We start from the raw sequence: 22985 nt of genomic DNA on the forward strand, positions 1-22985 counted from the left end.
CCCAGTGCAAAAGCAGCCAAGGATTTCAAAGTGTGGGAGCAGGGCCCTTGTCAAATACATCCCCTTGCACTGGAGACCTCAGTACCCTCCAGCAAAGCCTTTCCCTAACTAGCATTTTTTAAGCGCTCCATTACTATTAATTTAAGTCCCCACTATTACAGGATTAGGAAAGGAAAAGGGAAAGACATAGAAAGGAAAGGTAAGTGTTATATGAATATTTAACACAAACTCACAAAGTCTTCACACTTGTAAACAATGCACCAAATATTTTATTTCTCTCAGTAGTTCATAAGCAAGTAGTTAACTCTCAAAGCATTTTTAAAAACACAAAAGACATTATACTTTACCAATGAATTATTTCTGTCCCAGGGGATTAAATCAAATTAAAATGTTACAAACATTTGAAAGTTTATTTTTAAGCCAACTGAGATGATGAAATTTATATATTTCTATAAAAAATTTTTAGTTCAATGTTTTGTACATGCCATCAGTACAATATGGTTTCCTAAATATTTAGAACATCATCAATAGCTGTGATTCCTATGAAATATATAACCAGATACCTCAAATTCCTGATTAAGTCAGCTTTAAAGACACAAAAAACTAACACATTTGCTATGAAATTCTGTTTATGATACTCCCTGTAATAAGTTGCGATTAATGAATGATACAGAAATTCTGTTTAAGGCTAGAAGTTTTATATATGACATGTCCCTTCACAGAAAAATAAATGATGTTGAAAAGGCAAAGCCCACCATAACTATATCATAGATCAAATATCAGTTATTAAGTTTTATATCCTCCTTTTGGAGTCTACAGTAATTATTAACTAGGAAAAATTTAAAAAGTTTTAAGGCTGGTCTTAAAAAACATCAATAAACATAGTAGAAGCCTGACCACCTATCAACAAAAACAGAGCAAACCAGGTATGTCCACATCTTCATTTCATCATTAATTCAGTGATTTGAAATAAATGTCATGTTAAAATCATGAGTGAATGTAAAGATTCGTTCAAGGTATATACTTCTGAGCATTTTACAAATCTCTGATCAGCATAAGTGAGATGTGGAAAGGACAAAAATAATGCTGCATTGAACTGATTCTCATAAGTTTGTTCCCTCAAAGGACATGCTTACCAGGTATTTTCCACAGTGTTGTTATATATGCCTTATTTTATTTATACATAAAATAACTAGAGATTTTTCATTCTTCCTAATAAGTATTTAAAATATATTTCTAGGTATGCAATAGGATTAAGTATTAGTTTATGATGCGCTTAAAAATCTTTCAACTTACAAAAAAACAATTTCTAGAAATATAAAAATATTGAGCTTTTCATATCTCTGAGTCTTGAAAAACATAAAGTACAATATTTCCATGTATCAGCAAGTTAAAATTGTGCCACTTAAGTTCATCTCAAAGGAGCATGTAAATAATTTCAGAAGTTTTATGAAGGCTACATTACAGAGCACAGACCACAGATACTTTCAGATTTGATTCTCCATATGTTTTTATATTCTAATGCAAGGAAGAAAAATAAGCAGCAAAGTAAAACATGTTTTTATTAGGAGAAAAATAATGTTTTCATGAAAAGAAAATAGAAAACATGTCATCTCTCCCTTTAGTGGCTTTTCTTCAGTTATCTGATTTACCAAAAATAGGATCTCAGTTCAGTTACCGAACAAATTACCTTTAAATAAAATATCCAACACCTGTCCAAAGGTTTGTCCAAACCTTCTATAGCTCTTTTCTTATTCTTCAGCAAAAACTTTAATTAAAAACAGGTCCATTGCCCTTTGTTTCATAACTTTAACATTAATGGAAACTTCACTCTGAGTTTCAAGTGATATTTCTTTGAGGGCCTGACCCATTTAGGTGGCAGTGTAGAAGTGAGTTGCTGACATACAGATGGTTACAAAATTAGAGTCAAGCCTAAAGGGGAAAACATGGAAAATCCAATACCTGCAATCCTAGAAAAAAAATTCTAAAACTAAAGGAGTGCTTGAAAAATTCTCTTTAACAAGATAAAGAAGAGTGATTTATAGACAAGACTGATTGGTTGGTTTTTCTCCCAGTAGCAGCCCCCTGGGATCTGTGATTAAAATGGTATTTGGGGCCTGAGAAGTTTCAGTGAAGATTGCTTCATCAATTTTTGCTGGTGTCTCATTGACTGTGCGTCATCAATGGCATTATATACTTTCTGTAAAATAAAATATTTACTATGAATGGTAAAGACAAGTACAGGCTCATGTGGAGGAGAAAGGCATGAAAATAAGAGCTGAATGAAGCTCTCAACACAGGTCCAACAGCGAAGGACAAGAATACACGGTCTATACGGGTTGTGCAAAATAAGACCCTTCCACCCGTAAGCCCACAGTATATTATTTTAAGCTCACCTATCCATCCAGAGTTAAAACTGGAAAATCTTTCAGGAGAAATAATGGGTATTACTATAATAGATTTTTAAAAAAATCTTGCAGCTCAAAAAAACTAAAGGGGCATTCTTTAAATTGTTTACCTCTGCTGTGGTGGTGTCCCGAAAGTAAATGTTCCGACAGCCATGACTGACACTGTCTTTTTTGTGGAACAGACCCTGCTCCTGTTTCAGAAGAAACAAAGACAGAAAAGAAATTATTCTGGGGAAGGAAAAAAAAAAACATATCCTTTAATTGGATGCTTAAATGTCAATTCTATTTTATAACCTACAGACTAACCAAATATCCATATTCAGGTATGATAAGAACTAAATCATTTTGGTACAAGGATAGTGGTTCCATATGTGAGCTGTTAGAATTTATGAAATTGGATGAGTACATATCTATCTGGATAAAATAATGGCTTTCTACAGGCTATGATAAATAGCCTACAGAAACACCACTTGATAACTCACCACATCTGACAAATCAAAAAACCCTTCCTTCATTTCCTTGGCTGATAGATAAAATTCTTATATAATGTAAAACACATTGAGTCAGTTCTCACCACTGATGTGAAAGAAAAGTGATAACTGAATATATATGCAGAGTGACAGAATCTTCTCTGTTTTGAAAACCAGGTTTCATATATCAAGGGGCTCTTTCAATTTTGACGTTCTACACAATGAGATAAGGCTGAAATGCAAAAATGGTATTGTTTCACAGTTTCTTTTATTTGTAAACTTCTATGAAAAGAAAACATAAATTAAAGGGTAATAGTACCTGCATCTCTATTAAATTTTATGATAAATGTTTTTCAGATAGTTTCAGTAATAGAGATAATATCATTATTGTTTAGGAGAAAATACATACTCCAGGAATTACCATCCTCAGAATGACAATTTGTAGTTTTTTTAAAGGGGTGAAAATAAATTTATAATATATATGAGAAAAATGATACATTTCAGAGTAAAGTGGGCCTGAGAACTAAGCAAAGGGTTGGGGTATCATTTCTGCTAATTACTTGCTATGTAATTAAAAGTTCTTCTTTAGAAAATGATGGGAAGGAAGAGTATTATCATATACTTAAATTGTATTAGTATCCTGTAAGTGCCAAATATGATAAAACATGAGTGTTTTAGATATAATATTTATAATAATCTCCTAAAAGCCTAAAAAAGGGCATGTTCCAAAAAGCATCTAAGATTACAGCAAAATATTCCTATGAAGTAAAAAAACAAACAAAAAAACTGTATTTACTAATGCTTTATTCTACCAAAAAAGAAAGCATCAACATCCTAATTTTTTCACTGGACACTCAACACAATCAAGGACTGTAAAAAAAATACAGTACAGAAATAAATTGATTATACATCTTTCCTTACATTTCACCATATTATAGTAACAGTAATATAATCATCATCATAGTGATGATCCTTCAAACACTCTGTGTAATTAACTGTAAGGCAGCCAGAAAGCACTGGTTTCCACTCGTTTAACAAAGTCTTGGCTCTAAACATGTGATTCATGTTTTCTTACCTTGACTGAAATTTTTAGCAGGTTTCCATGGACACTGGGAGGAAGTACAAAATCTTCAAATGGACACTGCCAGTCTATGGACATATGGCCGAGGATTTCAACTTCATTTATACACAACACTCGCCTATTTTGCAAAAGAAAACAAAAACACTCAGGTAGTCATAAAGATATTAATTATTCTAATATTTCACTCTGTGGATGTCATAGGCAGTACTCACTCAGTAAACAATATAACCTGGCACTAAAAAAAAAAAAAATCAGTATGCTTCACAATTTTAACACTTCACATTAAAAAATAAAAAATCTAGGTAACTGTCAAAAAGCAAATACAGTACCTACCAACTAACACGGCAGACTTTCAAAAATTCCCCTTCTGCAAATCTTGCAAAATTCAGAAAAGTGTCCTTTTTTTTAACTGACCGAAAAACTGAAATCATCTTCGAAACATGTAAGGAACAGGCTGTACTCTCATCTGGGAAGCAATAAAGGCAGAAGCCCCTGAAAATGTTTTACTTGGAAAATTATTAATTGCTCTTTACTGTCAATCATTTATGCCTCCCAGTCAAGAAAGAACGTGCAGGAAATGTCACAAACCTCAAATGTCAGCAAAGATTCATTTTAGGCCTACTAATAAATATCAGGTTTGAACACTTTAATAGTGACGTACTGTATCACAGAGTAGGTATCCCATTTTACTCAATAGCAAAAAAACATGGAGGAGGAGGGGAAGAAGAAGAAGAAAGAAAAGGAAAGAAAAGAAAAATCGTCCTTAAAAAAAGGAAAAAGAATCCTTAAAAGACAACCACATTGATTTCCCAGTGTGTGATTCAGATTAATTACTGATATAACCATACTTGATTCTGAAGTTTCTATTACAGAAAGCATAACTAGGAAAGTAGAGGAACTGATAATTCTACAAATATCCAGGGTGCTGGAGAAACAAAGAAGGTAGGATTTCTGCTTGAGAGGCACTCCTAGGTTAGAAGGGAAATAAACATGTGAATATATCCGACAGCACAGTGAGATGAGTGCAGAAGCACAGTGTGAGAAAAATTCTTCAGGAGCACCAGAAAGAGGGACTGATTATGTGGGTAAAGTATGTGGTATAAGAGTGGACTCTTGAAAGAAAGTTCTCCAGGTGGGAAAGGGCAGAGACAGTCCAGACAAAGGGAGCAGAGCATTGACATAAAGAGGAGTATAAGGGAAGGTTTATTTGATGAATGTAGAGGTCTGTAGTTGGAATACTAGATCTACACAGAGGTGAGAAAATTAGCTTAGTGTCAGATCGTGAAGTTTTTTTGTGGGTATTTTTGTTGTTGTTGTTGTTGTTGTTGCAATTTTAGCAAATTTTGACTTAAATCTATAGGCAATGGGAAATTTCATGATCAAGTTTCCTATTTTAGAGTCATGGCCCTAGGAAGGAGAGGTGGGATAGACAATCAAGGTAGAAAGTTACTATGATAGTCCAACCAGGAAACAGTGAGAACCTCAGTTAAGGCAGCAGCTCTGACAAGGGGGGAGAGCAAGCTAGGTTCTAGACGCTTAGAAGTAGAGCTGAATGAACTTGGTGACTGATGGAGGGTGGGGATGGAAATAAACCCCCGGCACTGTATTTCTCAACAGAGGAACAACAGGAATTTAGGGCTGACTTGGGACTGCTGTGTACTGTAGGAAGTTCAGCATCCCTAGCCCCAGCCTACAAATACCAGTAGTGCCCTCTCATCCTTGTGACATCCTTCAACACCACACCATATTCCGAACAGTCTCAAGGAAGCAGATTCCATTCCCTCTGCCTCCTGTTCCAGAAGAGAAAGAATCCCAAGAGCTAAGAGTTACAGATAACTATTACAAATCACTGTGTCAAATGCAAATTCACCATTCCCACTGTCGTTAAATTCTCTCTTCTCCTGACCATGCCAATAATAATATTGTTCTCCTACCACCCTAAATCTCTGTCATTCTCTTCCTCCTGTTCCATGTTTACCATCTTGGTCTTCTATTTGACACACTCTCTCAGAAAATCTCCAAGATCTCAACTCCAATCCTTATCCGAACTCCAATGACCTACACCTACATTTATAATCTACATCTGTATCTGTCCCCTGACTACTGAGACACCTCTACTTTGACACCTCAAATCTATGTCAAACTCACTAAATTCAAAAACAAATAAAAATAATCTTTTTCTTTAAATTACTGTAAATAGTAATACCAATCCTCTTGGTACTTGAGCCCCAAACCAGAAAGTCATCTCATATTCCCTTCTCTTCCACATTCAATCAGTTGCCAGGCCCTGGTCTCTCAAGGCTGCCCCCTTATTATCTGTCTTCATTATTTTAGTGTAAGCCTCACTGCTTCCTATTGGGATAATTGCCACAGTCCGTGTGGCAGACAGACTTCTATGATGGTCCCAAAGATTCTCCATCCTCTGGTATATAGGCCTATATAATCCCCATGACTATGAATATAATGGATTTCTCCCCCAAGATTAGATTTTATTATAAGGCACAGGTGATTTTTTATTTAATTTTATTATGTTATGTCACCATACATCATTAATTTTTGATGTAGTGATCCATGATTCATTGTTTTTGTGTAACACCCAGTGTTCCATGCAGTACGTGCCCTCCTTAATACCCATCACCAGGCTAACCCATCCCCCCACCCCTTTCCCCTCTCAAACCCTCAGTTTGTTTCTGAGTCCATAGTCTCTCATGGTTTGTCTCCCCCTCTGATCCCCACCCTCCGCTTCAATTTTCCCTTCCTTCTCCTAATGTCCTCCGTGCTATTCCTTATGTTCTACAAATAAGTGAAACCATATGATAATTGACTTTCTCTGCTTGACTTATTTCCCTTAGCATAATCTCCTCCAGTCCCATCCATGTTGATGTAAAAGTTGGGTATTCATCCTTTCTAATGGCTGAGTAATATTCCATTGTATATATGGATCACATCTTCCTTATTCATTCATCTGTTGAAGGGCATCTCGGCTCTTTCCACAGTTTGCTATTGCGGACATTGCTGCTATGAACATTGGGATGCATATGGCCCTTCTTTTCACCACATCTGTGTCTTTGGGGTAAATACCCAGTAGTGCAATTGCTCGGTCATAGGATAGCTGTTTTTAATGTGAAGAACTTCCACACTGTTTTCCAAAGTGGCTGTACCAACTGGCATTTCTACCAGCAGCGTAAGAGGGTTCCCCTTTCTCCACAACCTCTCGGTGGTGGTTTCTTTGTTTCTTGCCTTGTCAATTTTTGCCATTCTAACTGGTGTAAGATGATATCTCTGGTTTTGATTTGAATTTCCCTGATGGCTAATGATGATGAACATTTTTTCATGTGTTTGTTAGCCATTTGTATGTCATCTTTGGAGAAGTGTCTGTTCATGTTTTCTGCTCGTTTTTTGACTTGTTTTTTGGGCGTTGAGTCTAAGAAGTTCTCTACAGATCTTGGAAATCAGTGCTTTGCCTATAGTGTCATTTGCAAATATCTTCTCCCTTTCTGTGGGGTGCCTCTTTGTTTTGTTGACTGTTTCCTTTGCTGTGCAGAAGCTTTTTATCTTGATGAAGTCCCAAAAGTTCATTTTTGCTTTTATTTCACTAGCCTTTGGAGATGTATCTTGAAAAGAAGTTGCTGTGGTCGATGTCAAAGAGGTTACTGCCTATGTTCTCCTCTAGGATTTTGATGGATTCCTGTCTCACATTGAGGTCTTTCATCCATTTTCAGTTTATCTTTGTGTATGGTGTTAGACAATGGTTGAGTTTCGTTCTTCTGTCTATAGCTCTCCAATTTTCCCAGCACCATTTATTGAAGAGACTGTCTTTTTTCCACTGCATATTTTTTCCTGCTTTGTCAAAGATTATTTGACCACAGAGTTGAGGGTCCATATCTGGGCTCTCTATTCTGTTTCATTGGTCTATATGTCTGTTTTTGAAGGCACAGGTGATTTTAAGAAAAAGTTTATCTGCATGGGGGTCACATAACTACAGGGGCCCTTTAAGTCTGGGCTGGAGACTGAGAATCCAGAGTGTGGTTGCTGGGATGAAGATGCAGAAAGCCACATGGCAAAAATGAGGGTAGGTTCCAGATGCTGAGAGCAGGTGCCCAGCTGACAGAGATCCAGGAAACTAGGATATCAGTCTTACAACTGCAAGGAACTGAATTCTGCCAACAACATTTAAATGAGCTTAGAAGTGAATTCTTTCCCAGAGCCTTCAGAAAGGAAGTTTACACCTTGATTTAAGCCTCTGAAAGACCCTGAGCAGAGTGCCCCGCCATGCCATAGCCTACTCCAGAACCAGGGAAACTGTGAGACAGTAAGTCTGTGTTGTTTTAAGCTGCTAATTTTATGTTAATTTTCTGTGCAACAATAGAAAACTAACCTGGTCTCTAACTGGTTCCCGACTCCATTGTGATCCTCCTCCAATCCAGCAGCCAAACTGCTGCCAGAGATCTTTCTAAACTGCAAACCTCATCATATTAGTCCTTGTGTATAAGCCTTCAGTGGGAGTGAGAAAAAGAGGGACTTATGTGTGAACTATATGTACATACATCTATGTGAAAGGCTGCAATCATGAGCAATAAACTGTTTATACTTTTAAAGAAATTAGTGATCTTCCATCACATTAATGATAAAATCTATACCCTTCAGATGTCATGAGCAGACACCTATAACTTATTTCACCTCCCAATGCTTCCCCACCAATACTCTGTCCAGCCATTTCAAATGATCTTGCCGTTCAAAGTGCCATACTGTTTTATCCCTGTCTGCCATTTACATGTATGAAGACCCAGCTCAAGTACCTCCTCCCTAACACCTTAACCCTGACACCTTGGTTCCCACCTTACTGGACCAAGAGATTTTCCCGTCTTCAGAGTCTCTGTATATCACTTTATCTTAGCACCCAGCACACTGTGATGTCACTAATAATGTACAGGTCCCCCTTTAGATGAGGAGGGAACAGAAGATATCACTATTATCTGTGTCCCTATTTCTGTCAGACATTGATAGTGCAATGGTTGGAATGTTTATATCTTCCCCCAAGTCATACATCAAATCCCAACCCTGATGTGATGGTATCAGAGGTGGAGACTTTGGGGGTGATTAGATCATGAGGTTGGAGCCCTCAGGAATGGGAACAGTGCCCTTATAAAAGACAGCTGAGAACACTCCCTCACCACTTTTGCCATGTGAGGATAGAGCAAGAAGACAGCCGTCTATGAACCGGGAAGTGAGCCCTCACCAGACACAGAAACTGCTGGCACACTGATCTTGGACTTCCCAGCCTCCAGAACTGTGTGAAATAAATGTTTGTTGTTTAAGATGCCTGTCCATAGAATTTTTGTTACAGTAGCCCATACAGACTAACACAGATGGTTAAAAAAAAAAATGTCTATTCAGAGAACAATTTCCTAATGAAGATTACTAAAATAAAATACTAAGCAGGAGTTAGGACCAACTAGGGGAGATATGGCCAAATAAATTGGGTCATGAGAACGCGTATTTTCTTTCTAAAAACTGATAAGAAAAAAAAATTCAGACCAAATTTTGGATGAATTTCAATATGGAAAAATTAAAAGCCCTATATATATTGGAAAACTCAAAAAGTAATCATAATATTAATAATACATTGGGTAAAAAGGGCTAATATTAATTTATAAAATGTTACTTAAATTCAGTAAGAAAAAGACCAACATAATAAAAAATGAACAAAGGATATGAAAAAACAATTCATGGAACAGAAAATATACATCGATGATGAATGTATAAAATGCTCATATTCATTAGCAATCAAATAAATGCTAATTAAAACAAAGAACTATTTTCTGCCCATTAAGTTAGCAAAAACAAAGTTTAAATAACACTAGTCTTAGCAAAACTCACAGGATAAAGGGCATTCCCTTACACTGTTAGTTGTATGTAAAAAAAAAATCAATATAATTGTTCTGATAAAACAAGTTGGCAATATATAAAAGGGTCTCAAAAATCTTCAGTTTCTAAATCAGCAATCTCACTGATAAGAACTCATCCTAAGGAAATAATTATAGAAAAAAAGACTTAGCTGCAAAGACGTGTTTATAATATTGGGAAGAAAACACTAAGTATCAAATAGGAAGGCAGCATCTGAATAAGTCAGAATATATCCATAAATACAACAGTACAGTCATTAAAAACCATGTTGTCTAAGAACATCTAATGGTCTGGGAAGATGATCATAATACATTGTTTGGTGAAAAACCTAGGTTAGTTAAATATACATAATATATTTTTTGTAGTTTTTACAAAATACATATACTGCAGCTGGCTGAAGAAATACATAGTTTTTACAAAATACATATATAGCCAACTGGTAGGATTGCTGGTAAAGGCTATTTTTAGGGGTTATCATAATTTATGATTCAAATGAGGACATTTTTAAGAATGAAAGGGGTGGCTACTAATAATTTCACTGGGACAAAAAGTGCAAACCAGCTCTGTCCTAGACAAACCACAATGTATGGTTACTTTATTTTCATCCTTTAAATTATTGTCTTTATCAGGGGTGGGCAAACTACAGCCTGTGAGCCAAATCCAGCCCATGGCCTGTGTTAGTAAATAAGATCTTACAGGAACACAGCCATCCCCCATTCATTTACAAATTGTCCATGAGTGTTTTCCCACCACAAGGACAGAGCTGAATAGCTGGGAAACACAGTATGGCCGTCGAAGCCTAAATATTTACAATCTGGCCCTTTAAAGAAATTTTGTTGACTCTTGATCTGTATTATCTACAATGCAAATAAGCATAAGTCTAGCAATGAAAGAGTCATTTTTTTTAAACACCAAAAAGCTGTGTGATTAGATTTAAAATTACTATGATTTTTCATTTTACTTGAGGAAAAACCAGATATATAATGTATACAGTAATATTCCCACAAAATACCTAAATCAAACAAGTTCTAAAGTATTATTACCAGAAACAACCCCCCACCAAAAAACCCCTGATTTCCATTACCTAGTGTTGAATTATATAAAAGGTATACAATTTTAAAATGAATTAACACATTGTCATTCCAGCTAAGTACAACATATAATACAAATAAACATTGTTTTTGGCCTAATCTAATGGATAAAATACAAAATTATGGGGATAAAAAAATAAATGATTACTTGTCCAATCAGTAAAAAACACTTTTTAGATTGTTTGGTGAATATTTTTACTTAATGGACAAATCATATGACTGGTTGGTTAACTCCTTGAAAAAGCTCATGGTTTAAATCAGAATCCTGTCATTTTAGTTCTCCTTTTTCTTCTTCCCATCCGAATGTATTTCAATGCAGTAGTAAGGAATCTAACACAGATTTCTGTCTACTGTAAGTACTCTTAGTCCTATGAAATACATAACTTAGAAGGTTTTGAAAATTATTAACATATAATAGTCATTTTGAAATACGTGATATAGGAAAAATCTCAGGAAAATAAAACTTAGTAGTTTAAGTTCTTTTATTTGGAAAAATTACCTACCACTCCCAAAACACTTAGAAAAAAATTAGAAAAACACACAGAAGTAATACCATCCTTAAAAAAGGTAGGCTAATCATCTAAAATAAAACCTAGTAAGAAAAGGTGACTCATGAATTCAGTCTCCATAGCTGGATTTACAATTCACACGTAACAGTATGACTATTACACCTACAAAGTCCATTCTAGACTCCACTCAGTAGCTGTGTAACTGGGATAACACTCTAAGTCATACTAAGTCTCAGTTTCAGCATCTCCAAAACGAGAGGGTTGGAACGGGTAACCTTAAAGGACCCATCTAGACTGTATTTTTTTGATTTAATGACAATGAACATTTTATAATTTAAGTGTAGTTCTCCAAATCCTCTGCCATTTTAGTTTTCAAAAGTCTTATCATCTATGTAGTTTGCATTTGAAAAAATGTCACTTGAAGTTAATACCTATTTGTAACCATAAGGATTGTCTTCTTTCTTCCAGAAATAGCACAGTGGTATCGATAAGTCTCTCCTTCTAACTTTTTGATATGATTCTGAAAAGAAAACAAGACTCAAGATTTGCATAGTACAAGCATCCAAATAGTATTTCCAATACTATGTATTAGTTAATTATAGTAACAGTGCTAGTTAGGGAAAAAATTATTAGAAACAAAGGCACAATATTGGCATGTGAAGCTAGAAAAATATTCACAGCATGTTTATAAATTAACTTCCACTGTGCCTTAAACGACAAATCTGTATTAAATGCTTACTAAGTGATCTTCTGATAAAATATATCCTCATTCTGTGATAACTCAGAGGTTTAAAAATATTTAGCAGAAATAATCACACATTTTCATTAATGGGTGTGACATTAACATTACAGGGGTTCTTAATCTCGGGTCCATGGAAGAACTCTGGGAGGTCTATGAACCACCTAAAATAGCATGTATCATTTTGAAAATGTGGTTCTGCAACTTTTTTCAGAGGATGGTTCGTATTTTTCATCAGATTTTTTAAGTGGTCTGTGATCCTTCTCAGAGGTTAAGAACCACTGATTTACACAGAGATAGATATACACATAATAAAATTCCAAGATAACCGATATTTACTGTTTTTGAGAATTTGGTCTTATAGATTAAACATGCATGAAAAGTACATGTATGTAACAAATTATATTCTTGATAGAAAAGAAAATATAATGTCAATATTAACACAAAGAATTTCTAAGATTTCAAATAGCTGGCACAATTTATTGCTAAAGTCAATAAACAAGCATTAAGTAATTCAAGTATAAATGGTAGCACATTAAAATACATTTATTTTCATTTCAACTATCTCCAAACTATTGTGATTTAAATTAGCACACATTAAAAAATGAAGTTATTTTTTATAATCAGTGCTAGTGAAACATTATTGACATTATCTATAATGCATGATTAAAGATCAGATGATATAATGTATATGAAACTACAGAACAAAAACATACCTAATAAGACTGTGACATTTGTAACCCAGAATACAACATCAATATTATCAAAAGGAAAACATAATCAATAATAATCACAAGCAAACACATCTGTTGTTATTTTAATGCTTACATACACATTTTTTCAAAAATCCTCAGTTCAGTCATTCCTTGACAATTATGAAAAGCCAGGAACACAGAAGATGAATCCCCAAAGAAGTGGGATCTCATCTTCAGAATGAGTCTCAGAAACAAGTGGGATTTAAAGTCACTTGTTTCACATCTTGCCTGTGTGAATTAGCTAAAATCTTTTAACATTTATACCTTAAGTTCTTTAATAAAGAGAAAATGGGAAATGAATAGAACAATTCAGTACATTTATTTTCAGCTTTGAAATTTAAGTGTTAAAATATTTAGATCTGAGATGCAATGTGAAAGAAGTACTACCCACTCTCCATCTTGTATGCATTTTCATTAGTTATCAGGCTGTTGTGCTTTGAACCACTGAAAGCTTTTAAAGTATAATTTATCGTCACACTACACTTATAGAAATTGTTTTCAGCTCAACTAAAATCCACTACACTCTGAGATCAGATTAAGATATTCAGTCACTGATGGCAGCAGGAAACCAGATTAGCTGATAAAATACTCACTCTCCCTTCCCAAAATGCAACTTGAAGAATTTACAATATTTTAGCAAAAGCACTCAATATTTTCAAGTAAATTCTAAGGAAATAACACACGAAAAAGCAATATGCGTAATGATGTTTATCACAGAATTATTACTATTAGTAAAATAACAGAAGCATCTTCAATGCCAACAACTTGGAACGGTCAAATACACACTGTAAGGTTACTTCAAGAGACGGTAATGCAAGAATTAAGAATGAAGCATTTCTATGAACATGGAAAAACATAATTAAAATAAAAAAGCAACAAACACCATTTTAAATATTATATAGTCGTAAGTATGTGAGCCAAAAGAATATTAAATAAAAACTGTCTATATATATGTGTATGTGTATGTGTGTGTGTATGTGTGTATATATGTGTGTGTATGTGTACATGTATGTGTGTGTATATGTGTATGTGTGTATGTATGGGTGTGTGTGTGTATGTGTGTGTGTGTGTGTGTGCGCGCATGTGTGCGTGCATATATGCATGTGTAAACAGTAATTATCTTAGGAGAATAAAGGATAAGCAGGAAAGCATATCCTATGAAAACAAAGTATATGATTTAGTAACTTTCAAAGCTAAGTAAAGAATACAGAGCAATACTCAAGGGAAAAAGAAAATGGGGTAAATGAAAAGATTCCCAAATAAATTATTTAGAATGTACCCATGTTACAGTAAGGGCTGGGAGGACAGAGTTTTACACTATAGTGCTCTTTACTATTTACACATTTTGTTATATTTGGTCCCTTAAGGACTGAAGTCTTATTTTTTTTGTATATCCAGCACAGTTCAGATAATCAATAAATACTTCATACCAAAGTGATTACAGCAAGATAGGCAAGGAATGAAATAACCTGAATTTAACTATCCATGCCTATCCTTGTCATCCATGGAAAAAAATTACCACGTCCTCTCATTAATGTACAACCATTCTATTTCTTCTGGTAACTATAATAATATATTAAAGTTTAAAAGGCTGTCTGATATCACAACAAAAACTAATAAATCAGACAAGATATATTTAGCTAAAATAATAAAAAGTTACTTGAATTTTGTGTTTATAGACATGCAATTGTAAAAAGGGAAATCACAAGGTTAATAACATAGAGCTAAACAAACAAAAAGTAAACAATAAGAAAAAAATTTAAACAGTTATACAATTTCCCAAAAGTCAAGTCTCATTAAAATTTCAATATATCCAGGAAAATTAAAAACCGTTACTTTTACCTAAGAAGGAAGGCTAATTATTAGTGATGATTTAAGACAGCATCTTGAATTAGTTATGTGCTTGGTTCTCAGAGAAACTGTACATGCGGTGACATTTTTGCCAACCCTCAATTATCTAGGCACAAGAAAAGTTTGTCAGCTATGGTTTCCGGCTGATCTTTGGCTGTCATTCTTTCTTCTTTAAAGTGCTTGTTTTAAATAAGAAGCATTCAACTTATTCTTTCGGTAACTGCAGTTTAAACAGTATAGAGTCCAACTGAACAGTTATATGTCAGCAGTTTCACTCTCTTTAAATGGATGGCACATTAAATATAAGTGTACACTTTGGTTTCAATTTTGGGGAGAAGAATGAAAGCTGCCAGATAAGATGCTGCTAAATCAAATCAAACATCTCTATCATTTATAATAAGGAGAGAAATCAAAACACAATTTATTTTCAGAACTAACTACAAGGGTACTAATTTCAAAATAATAGTTTAGAATTATTTTTGTTCTAAGATAACAAATCCTCTTTAAGAACTTAAAAGCTAAAAGGGTTGGTTTTTTAAAAATACAGATATCTATACAAAATAAAGATATTTATAAATTCAGGGGACACTTAAATAATTTGCCAAATTATATGTTCAACTTCTTTTTATGTTAATTAAAAACACTAATTGTGAAATAAGCATAACTAACAAGGAGATTCAAGTTCTGAAAAGCAAAAATGCTAAAGGCTGAGAATGTATATAACATAATTATAAAATGATTGGCATTTGACTAGCAAGAGTACTGAGAGGTAAAAAAAGAAAAAAGAGATTAAGGAAAATCTCAAAATTCATGTCTCAACTCTTATCTGAGGTCTAAGGACGGATCAATAGCAACTTATATTTCAATTATTAAAACATATGCCCCAGTTAACAGCCCCATAATTTGAGTCAATCTTGGGTGAAGGGTGACACATAGTTATGTAATTCCATCATCAGGACTCACAAATGTAAAGAACACATAATAGATTGGACACGAGAATTGTCCTTGTTTTTCGACTTTACCTGAAAGTACATGAATACCATAAGAAAAGATAAAATTTTCCAAATGATAGTAAAATTGTCTGCTTCTGGACACAAGAAAGTCTTTCACCAACTAAAAAAAGAGGAGAGTTAATTTCCTACACCCTTTAATCTTTTATACTGATCCCTTATTCCTGTGCAGTATTACCAGGAATACCACCACCTTTGTGTGTAGTCAAGCCACTACCATAAAAAGTTGAGAGAGAGGGGAGAGTTGTAAAGAAGACTTCACTGAAATGAACACTCAATCTAAATAAATCAAAGACAGTCAATTAATACCACAGTTTGTTTTGATTTTTAAGGATGAAATCAAGTAGTAGGATAGGAAACATTTACTCCTGTATTTCCGGTTCTTGCTGTGTAGGCAGAAAAAGAAAGAAAATAAAGTTAGAAGCATGCAGAAAGATAAAATGTAATCACATACAATAAAAACCAAAGACTAAGAACAATGAAGAGTTGTATTATTTTGAAGTCAAAGTAGGAAAATATTAATAAATTTTGGGGGAGAGGGGATTCCAGTCAAGGGAGAAAAGGAATTTACGTATGTATATATTATTTAAATGTAGTAAAGTTTAAACTAAAATAAAAGCCAAAAAAATGCACCTTAAAATATTTTTAAGGTTTAAAAAGACTGTAATTGTGCATAATCTTTTTTTTCTCTCCTCCAGCTTCTGTTTACCTGAATAAATCTAGATTTACAGAGTAATCCAAATAAATTAATTTGGCTGGGAGCAAAGGAAGCAGTGGAATTCCTATAATTGGCTATAAAGTAGGAGACCAAAGTTAACCGTTAACTAAATGAGCTACCACACCAACAGTAATAAAGCCTATGACTTCTTTTAACATTATCTTTTCTGCACAAAAAAGGCTTTGTTCCTGTGCAGAGAAAAATTACCATTCTCATTTAACACATTATGCAAAAATAAAAAATAGATAATAAATTCTACTCTACAAATGACGTTCCCTGTGTAATCCTTAAAGTTCATGAATCAGAACTTTAAGAACCGCCCATGAAATCCTCGTCCTAGAAATCTTTAATATTAAATTTTACCCGTGACCATGAAGAAGAAAATTTATACCTCAAATAAATCATAGCCCTCGGATTCCTGTCTTTCATATGGGCGAATGATGCCATCCTCATGGATGAAACGAGGGGGACGGAGCCTGGACACTTCCTCGGTTGATTCTGCTGCTCTGTATAAGGCAACAGAGTCAATATAAGAAAATACATAAGAATCTTTCAAAATAATACATACAAATATATGTGTGGATTAAATACTGTACTACATTCCATATTATATCAATATTTGATAAAAACAGAGTAATTTTAAATAATATGCCCATTATAATGCACCAAGTATTAAAACAAAGTCTACTGGACTCCAGGTTCCCCCCACCTTTCCTTAAAGAAAAGAAAATAACAAAATAACAAAGGCACAGATGAGGCTGTCTACTCCCTGTGCAAGCAGCTAGCACAGGGCCTGGCATACAGTAGGTACCAATCAACATTTGTTGAAAAAAAGAGAAAGTGAACCGTAGAAACTGTCTCTTCTTACTCCTCTCTGGTGGCACCCCACCTTGTGAACCTGTCATAGCTTTCACTTAGACGTCAACATCCTGAAGAGCAGGCCAAGTGTTTAACCTGTTGATGTATGTCTAGGAGCCATTAGCACACAGACCCAAACCTTGCACACAGTACGTGTACCTAATTACCTCTGAATTCCTTGGAAGGTGCTGCTGGCCATATCTATGATTCCACCGGTTGGACGAGCCACAGCGCCCACAAGCCCCTTTCCAATTCCTTTAAAGAATCCAGCAGCTCCTTCCTTTTTGGCACCTTCATAGAACCAAGGACAGTGAATGTATAAGATATTTTAAAATAAACAAGTTTGAACTCAACAAAAGCCTGAGCCAAATACAGAAATGTTTTACCCAGGAGGCTTCTAGATTTTGTTTTCTAAAGAAGTTAAATTTAATACTAACACGTAAAAAACACTGGTTTTCAAAGTGTGTTAAAAACACAAATTATTAGGCCCTGCCCCAGACCTACCGAATCTGAAACTCTGGAAGTAGGGCCCAGCAACCTGTGTTTGAACATGTCCTCCAGGTCATCTTGAATCATGTGCAAGTTTTACCACCACCACTGATTCTTAGGCCTAAGAGTCTAAGGTTTCAGAAATGACCAGAAATTTTTCTCTTTATGTCTACCATCAGATTTTTCAAGCTGTGTACTTTTTTTTTTAAGTATAAGCACTTTATTGAATTATAATTCACATACCATATAATTCACCCACTGAAATGTACAAATTAAATGTTTTTGGTACATTAACGTGTGCCACCATCACAATCAATTTTAGAAAATTTGTATCATCTCAAAAAGAAACCGCATGACTGTTAGCATCATTCTCCACTTCCCCCAACCCATCTTCACCTGATCCTGAGCAATTTAGCTCCTTCCTCCCTCTAGAAAGTAGAAAGAAATCTACTTTCTATCTCTGTGGATTGGCCTATTCTGGATATTTCCTACAAAAGGAATCAAACAATATGTGGTCTTCGTGACTGGCTGTTTTCACCTAGCAACGTGTTTTCAAGGTTCATTCGTCTTGTACTTGTATCAGCACTTGATTTCTTTTCAGAGCTGGATACTATCCCATTGTAAGGTATACCACCTTTTGTTTAATTATGCATTAGTTGATAGTCCTTTAGGTTGCTACCACATTCTGGCTACTATGTTCTGTGAACATTTATATGTAAGTCTTTGAGGGAACTATATGTTCTCCATTCTCTTGGGTATATACCTAGAAGTGGAGTTGTTGCCAGACACATAAATTCTATGTTTACATCCAGGTGTCCCAGCACCATTTGTTGAAAAGGCTATTCTTCATGGAATTACCTTGGCACCCTTGCTGAAGATCAACTGACCACAAATGTAAGGGTTTATTTCTGGAATCTCAAGTCTATTCCATTGATCTGTATGTCTATCCATATGCCAGTAACACACTGTCTTGGCTACTATACCTTCATGGTAAGTTTTTAAATTGGATAGTGTAAGTCCTCCAACGTGGTTCTTTTTCAAGATTGGTGTAGCTATTTGGGGCCACTTGAATCCCCATATACATTTTAGAATCAGCTCGTCAATCTCTACAAAGAAGCCAACTGGGGTTTTGATCGAATAAAGTACTTTTTTAACAGGATAAAAAAAAAGTGAATCAATTGCTATTGAGGACCTAAAGGAACCTAGTTTAACTATTATCCTGCTGAAAATAACATTCAAAGTCTGGGTGAGAGTCTATTACTTAATAGATTCTTTCAACTTTCTGAAGAAAGTACATTGATTAAAAAACGACTTAAGACTATGAACATGAAATCAGAAATTCTCTCAAATAACTCGTAGCAATAACATCTATTATGTTTATTATATATCATCTCTTCAGACTTTACACTGGAAGGAAACATTCTCAGCTTACCTTCCACAGGTTTTGTTATTATCCCAGTCACTCCTCCAACAACTCCCTGAAAGAGAGATCAATCATAAACCTGAATGGAAGGTGCTTAATTTTAAGCCAACCACTAGAGGTCTCTACATACATACTAGAAATAACTTTTTTTAAAGAATGAGAACTTAACCTGATAATGTGAACATGTACCTAAGTGAGCACTATGATTTTTAAAATATTATACAATAGCAAATTTTAAACAAAAGCACTTTGTAGAAGTAACATTTTATAACAGAAAGAAACAGAAAGCAGATGAAAATATTCTACATCTGGCTCTGGCACCAATTAGCTATGCAACCATGGGCAATTGATGTAATCTCTTTAAGCCTCAGTTTCTGTACCAGTAAAATGAATGAGTTGACCCAAATAATCCCTAAGATCTAATTATAAATTTTAATGAAATTTCTTCGTAATTTAGTGGAAGTGTGGAAAACTGAAAATGAAGGGAACTGTGAAGGATCACAAATAGCCTGACAAGTAAGGCACTTTCAATTAGACAACATACAACACTGGTACAAACACAGAAGTTACAGTTCCTGAAATTATTTCCAAAATTAAAACAGTAATACGCTTATACATTCTTAACACTTGCCAAATAATGGTAGTAAATTAAGACTACCTGTACATTATACAAATGCACAGAAAGAGAACTGAAGTATGTACACTGTTGAGAAGATTAGGTATTTCTGGGAAGAGGCGAGGGTGATCAAATAGTACTGTATAGCTTTACCTCTAATATTTCCATTACTTATTAAAAGGAGAACTTACATCTTATAATTACTTATACAGACACTATTCATGTATTACCTGTATAATTAAACAATATTCATATATTACCTGTATAATTTTTAAAGTACTGAAAAACAGTGAAAGGCAGTTCCTGGTTTACAAACACTTTGCTTGTACACCTCCCCTCCACAGAAATGGTCAACTGATAACGACCCGAACAACTCCTCCTCCCTCTAGTTACCATAATGTACCACATTTCTCTCTGCTTTGTTTCTTTGCCTTCCAGAAGAGTGCTCTCACTCCAGCCCAAGTGCCAAACTAAGTCTGGGATTTGGGGATAGATGTGATAGTGATATCGGGGAAGGAGAGCCCAGAGGGAAACAGAAAAGTCCACAATTTATCACTACTGCCATTGTGACAGACCTTGACCCACAAGTAATATTCCAAGTTTCAAAAAAACCAGCTAAAGTACATTTGTAAAGTGTATATCAAAGTTCAGGGCTTCTTGAAGATTCAGTAAGAGACTTACACGCAGGAAGCCCTTTCCTCCTCTGGCCAGGCTGTCTCCAAAATCTTTAGGCTGTCGACCCATCTCTTCTCTTCTTTTTTGCTGATATTCCTTGTCCATTGTAATTGCTGCCAAACCTTTTCCAACAGAACCGGTGATGCGAGATACAACTCCTGCTGCACCACCTATCGGAAGACCCAGAGAAGTTAGTCACATTGTTTTCTTTAAAGACCATTACCATTGCTTTAAACAGGTGCTTCAGCTTCTGTCTCAAAGACAAACATACAGAAATGTATTTTTATCATTTCCCATTTATCAAGAAGAAGAATAAAACTATTTAAAGTACACTGATTCTCCAAAATTTTTCTGTAAACCTAAAACTGTTCTAAAAAGTATTGTATAAAAAAAAAGCACATTGATACAACACTACAAAGACATATAAACAAACCCAGCAAGTCAGTGTCATTTTCCATTTAAGAACAAGGGAACACATCTTTTAAAAGGGATTATTAGAAAACTGATCCTCTTTATTTTTTATAAACAATGCATTTTAGAATAATTATAATAAAAAATACATATATTTATATACACAAATAGGTGATACATACCTACAGTGTGTCCAAAGAGACTTCTTACTCCAATCACTAACCCCTCAGCAAATTCTTCAGGGCCTTGAACAGCACCCTGACCAAAAAAAAAGAGAAAAGTTTGCTATTTAAAATTTAAATAAGCTTAAGACTTTTGATCTAGTATCAGGGTTTCCATGAAGATAGAGAATCTGTAAAGATCCACAAACACTGTGATATCAATTTTCACCCTCTAACTCAAATACTGACGGCACACCTATTGTGTCTGAAGATACCTTCAACCCACATGGTCTCGGCAAACTCTTCTGAGATGACAAAATCTGGATAGGAATAAATCATGGTTTCAGTCACAATCTGAAGCCGGCCTCCCAGTGCCAATCCCATCAGACTGCTGCAGCAAGCTGCACTGATAACGAGACTAAGCCCCCACATGGTCTTCTGCGCCCATGTGTTCTCTCTGGGTTGTCCTGCTAAAACCCTCACTACTTTGGGTTCCTGGATTCCTCCACCCAATGGAGGTGAACTGGTCAGAGGAAAGCTTGAATACAAAACAAAGTCAGCTTTTCTTACCCCCTGAGTCCTTTCCATAGTGGTGAAACAGGTGTGAAATGGTGTTAACCTACCTAGCATTCTTCTTTACAACCACGTGAAATCCTGGAAAATGTGGGCACGTTTTATCGCCCAGACACTGGAAGTGCTCAATTAATTCTACAACAATCTTTTAATGTCATCTCACACAATTTTAGACAGAACATGACGGTGATGTACTTTTGTTATCTGAACATTATTCAATTCCCAGATACAATTAAAATATGAATTATTTGTCATTAAAAAAACAGAGTTAACATTTTCTGTACCTATACTTAAATAAAAGAGCGATACCTGGAAGGGTTCGTAGAACAAAGCTTCAACTCCTTCAGACAGACCTCTAATTAATCCAAATGGGTTTCCAAGCACATCTAGGCCCAACACAAGGACATACATCTGTTTCAAGAACTAAAGGGGCAAAAAGGATAGGAAGTCCTTTAGTCTGTTGTAAGCAGCAGTACCATGATGCCTTCGGAAGAAGGGAGGATGCTGAGTACATGGGGTTGTTAAAGGGAAAAAATGCAGAATAACCAGGACTACAGCCACTAACTGATCTTTCACTATGTGCCAGGCATTATGCTCGTACAGGTCCGGGGCAGCTCACTCTCTCTCTCTGACAAATAAATAAAATAAAAATCTTTAAAAAAAAAAAAAAAGCGAGAGGTGGATCACACTTACCTTGCCAGGCTGAGTATACATATTAAATGAATCTATAACTCAACAATACTTACTTTTATTATTTTTTAAATTTTTTTACTTATTATTATGTTACTATTGTTATTACTACGAAACTAGATGGGGAAATAATTAATAACCAAAACAAAACACAAAGGAAAATATATCTTTATTTAAACACAATGTAATAGCCATAATGTCTATATACACCATAGGAGAAAAGACCCTGCAGCAGAGGAGGGAAAGGGCAATGTCGCCCTGGAGTTCCACGGTGCAGGGATGCGCCCCGACTACCCTGAAACAACTACTACGCCTCTGCATCCAATTCAAGCCATGGAGTAACCGAGGCGTGGGAAGGGCCTGGCTTAGAACTCCTCTCCTGACTCTACTAGACTGTGCTTAGAAACTGGAGACATTTATGAAGTAAGTGTGATGCCTCCTACATCAGTGTTCTTTGCCAAAGTGGTAAATGTATAAAACTCAAAAACTTTTATACAGAAGGGAAGAAACGAAAGACATAGAAATTAATCACTCAAGAAAACCACGAAGT

The 22985-nt window shown here is 35.1% G+C and overlaps 1 protein-coding gene across 3 annotated transcripts in view; it reads right to left on the reverse strand.

Annotated features, from left to right (window-relative positions):
* Positions 1 to 244: 244 nt before the first annotated feature.
* VPS13C (vacuolar protein sorting 13 homolog C) overlaps positions 245 to 22985 on the reverse strand; it is a 182107-nt gene continuing 159366 nt past the window's right edge. The window contains exons 74-83 of one of the 3 annotated variants that reach the window (XM_028099926.2): positions 22055 to 22168; positions 21194 to 21269; positions 20607 to 20770; positions 19319 to 19364; positions 17565 to 17688; positions 16931 to 17045; positions 11898 to 11986; positions 3954 to 4077; positions 2519 to 2599; positions 245 to 2200 (exon numbers count right to left, since the gene is read on the reverse strand). In XM_028099926.2, the coding sequence (XP_027955727.1) occupies positions 2099 to 2200; positions 2519 to 2599; positions 3954 to 4077; positions 11898 to 11986; positions 16931 to 17045; positions 17565 to 17688; positions 19319 to 19364; positions 20607 to 20770; positions 21194 to 21269; positions 22055 to 22168 (1035 nt within the window). In that variant the 3' untranslated portion in view covers positions 245 to 2098. Of the gene's footprint in view, positions 2201 to 2518; positions 2600 to 3953; positions 4078 to 11897; positions 11987 to 14692; positions 14918 to 15475; positions 16208 to 16930; positions 17046 to 17564; positions 17689 to 19318; positions 19365 to 20606; positions 20771 to 21193; positions 21270 to 22054; positions 22169 to 22985 lie in introns of those variants that run through there. The other 2 variants (XM_028099927.2, XM_028099928.2) reach the window with 2 other exon arrangements.

This window comes from Eumetopias jubatus, unplaced genomic scaffold (genome assembly GCF_037043125.1).
Source record: "Eumetopias jubatus isolate StellerSeaLion01/CBP00866 unplaced genomic scaffold, mEumJub1_p1.0 scaffold_7, whole genome shotgun sequence".
Classification (NCBI taxonomy): domain Eukaryota; kingdom Metazoa; phylum Chordata; class Mammalia; order Carnivora; family Otariidae; genus Eumetopias; species Eumetopias jubatus.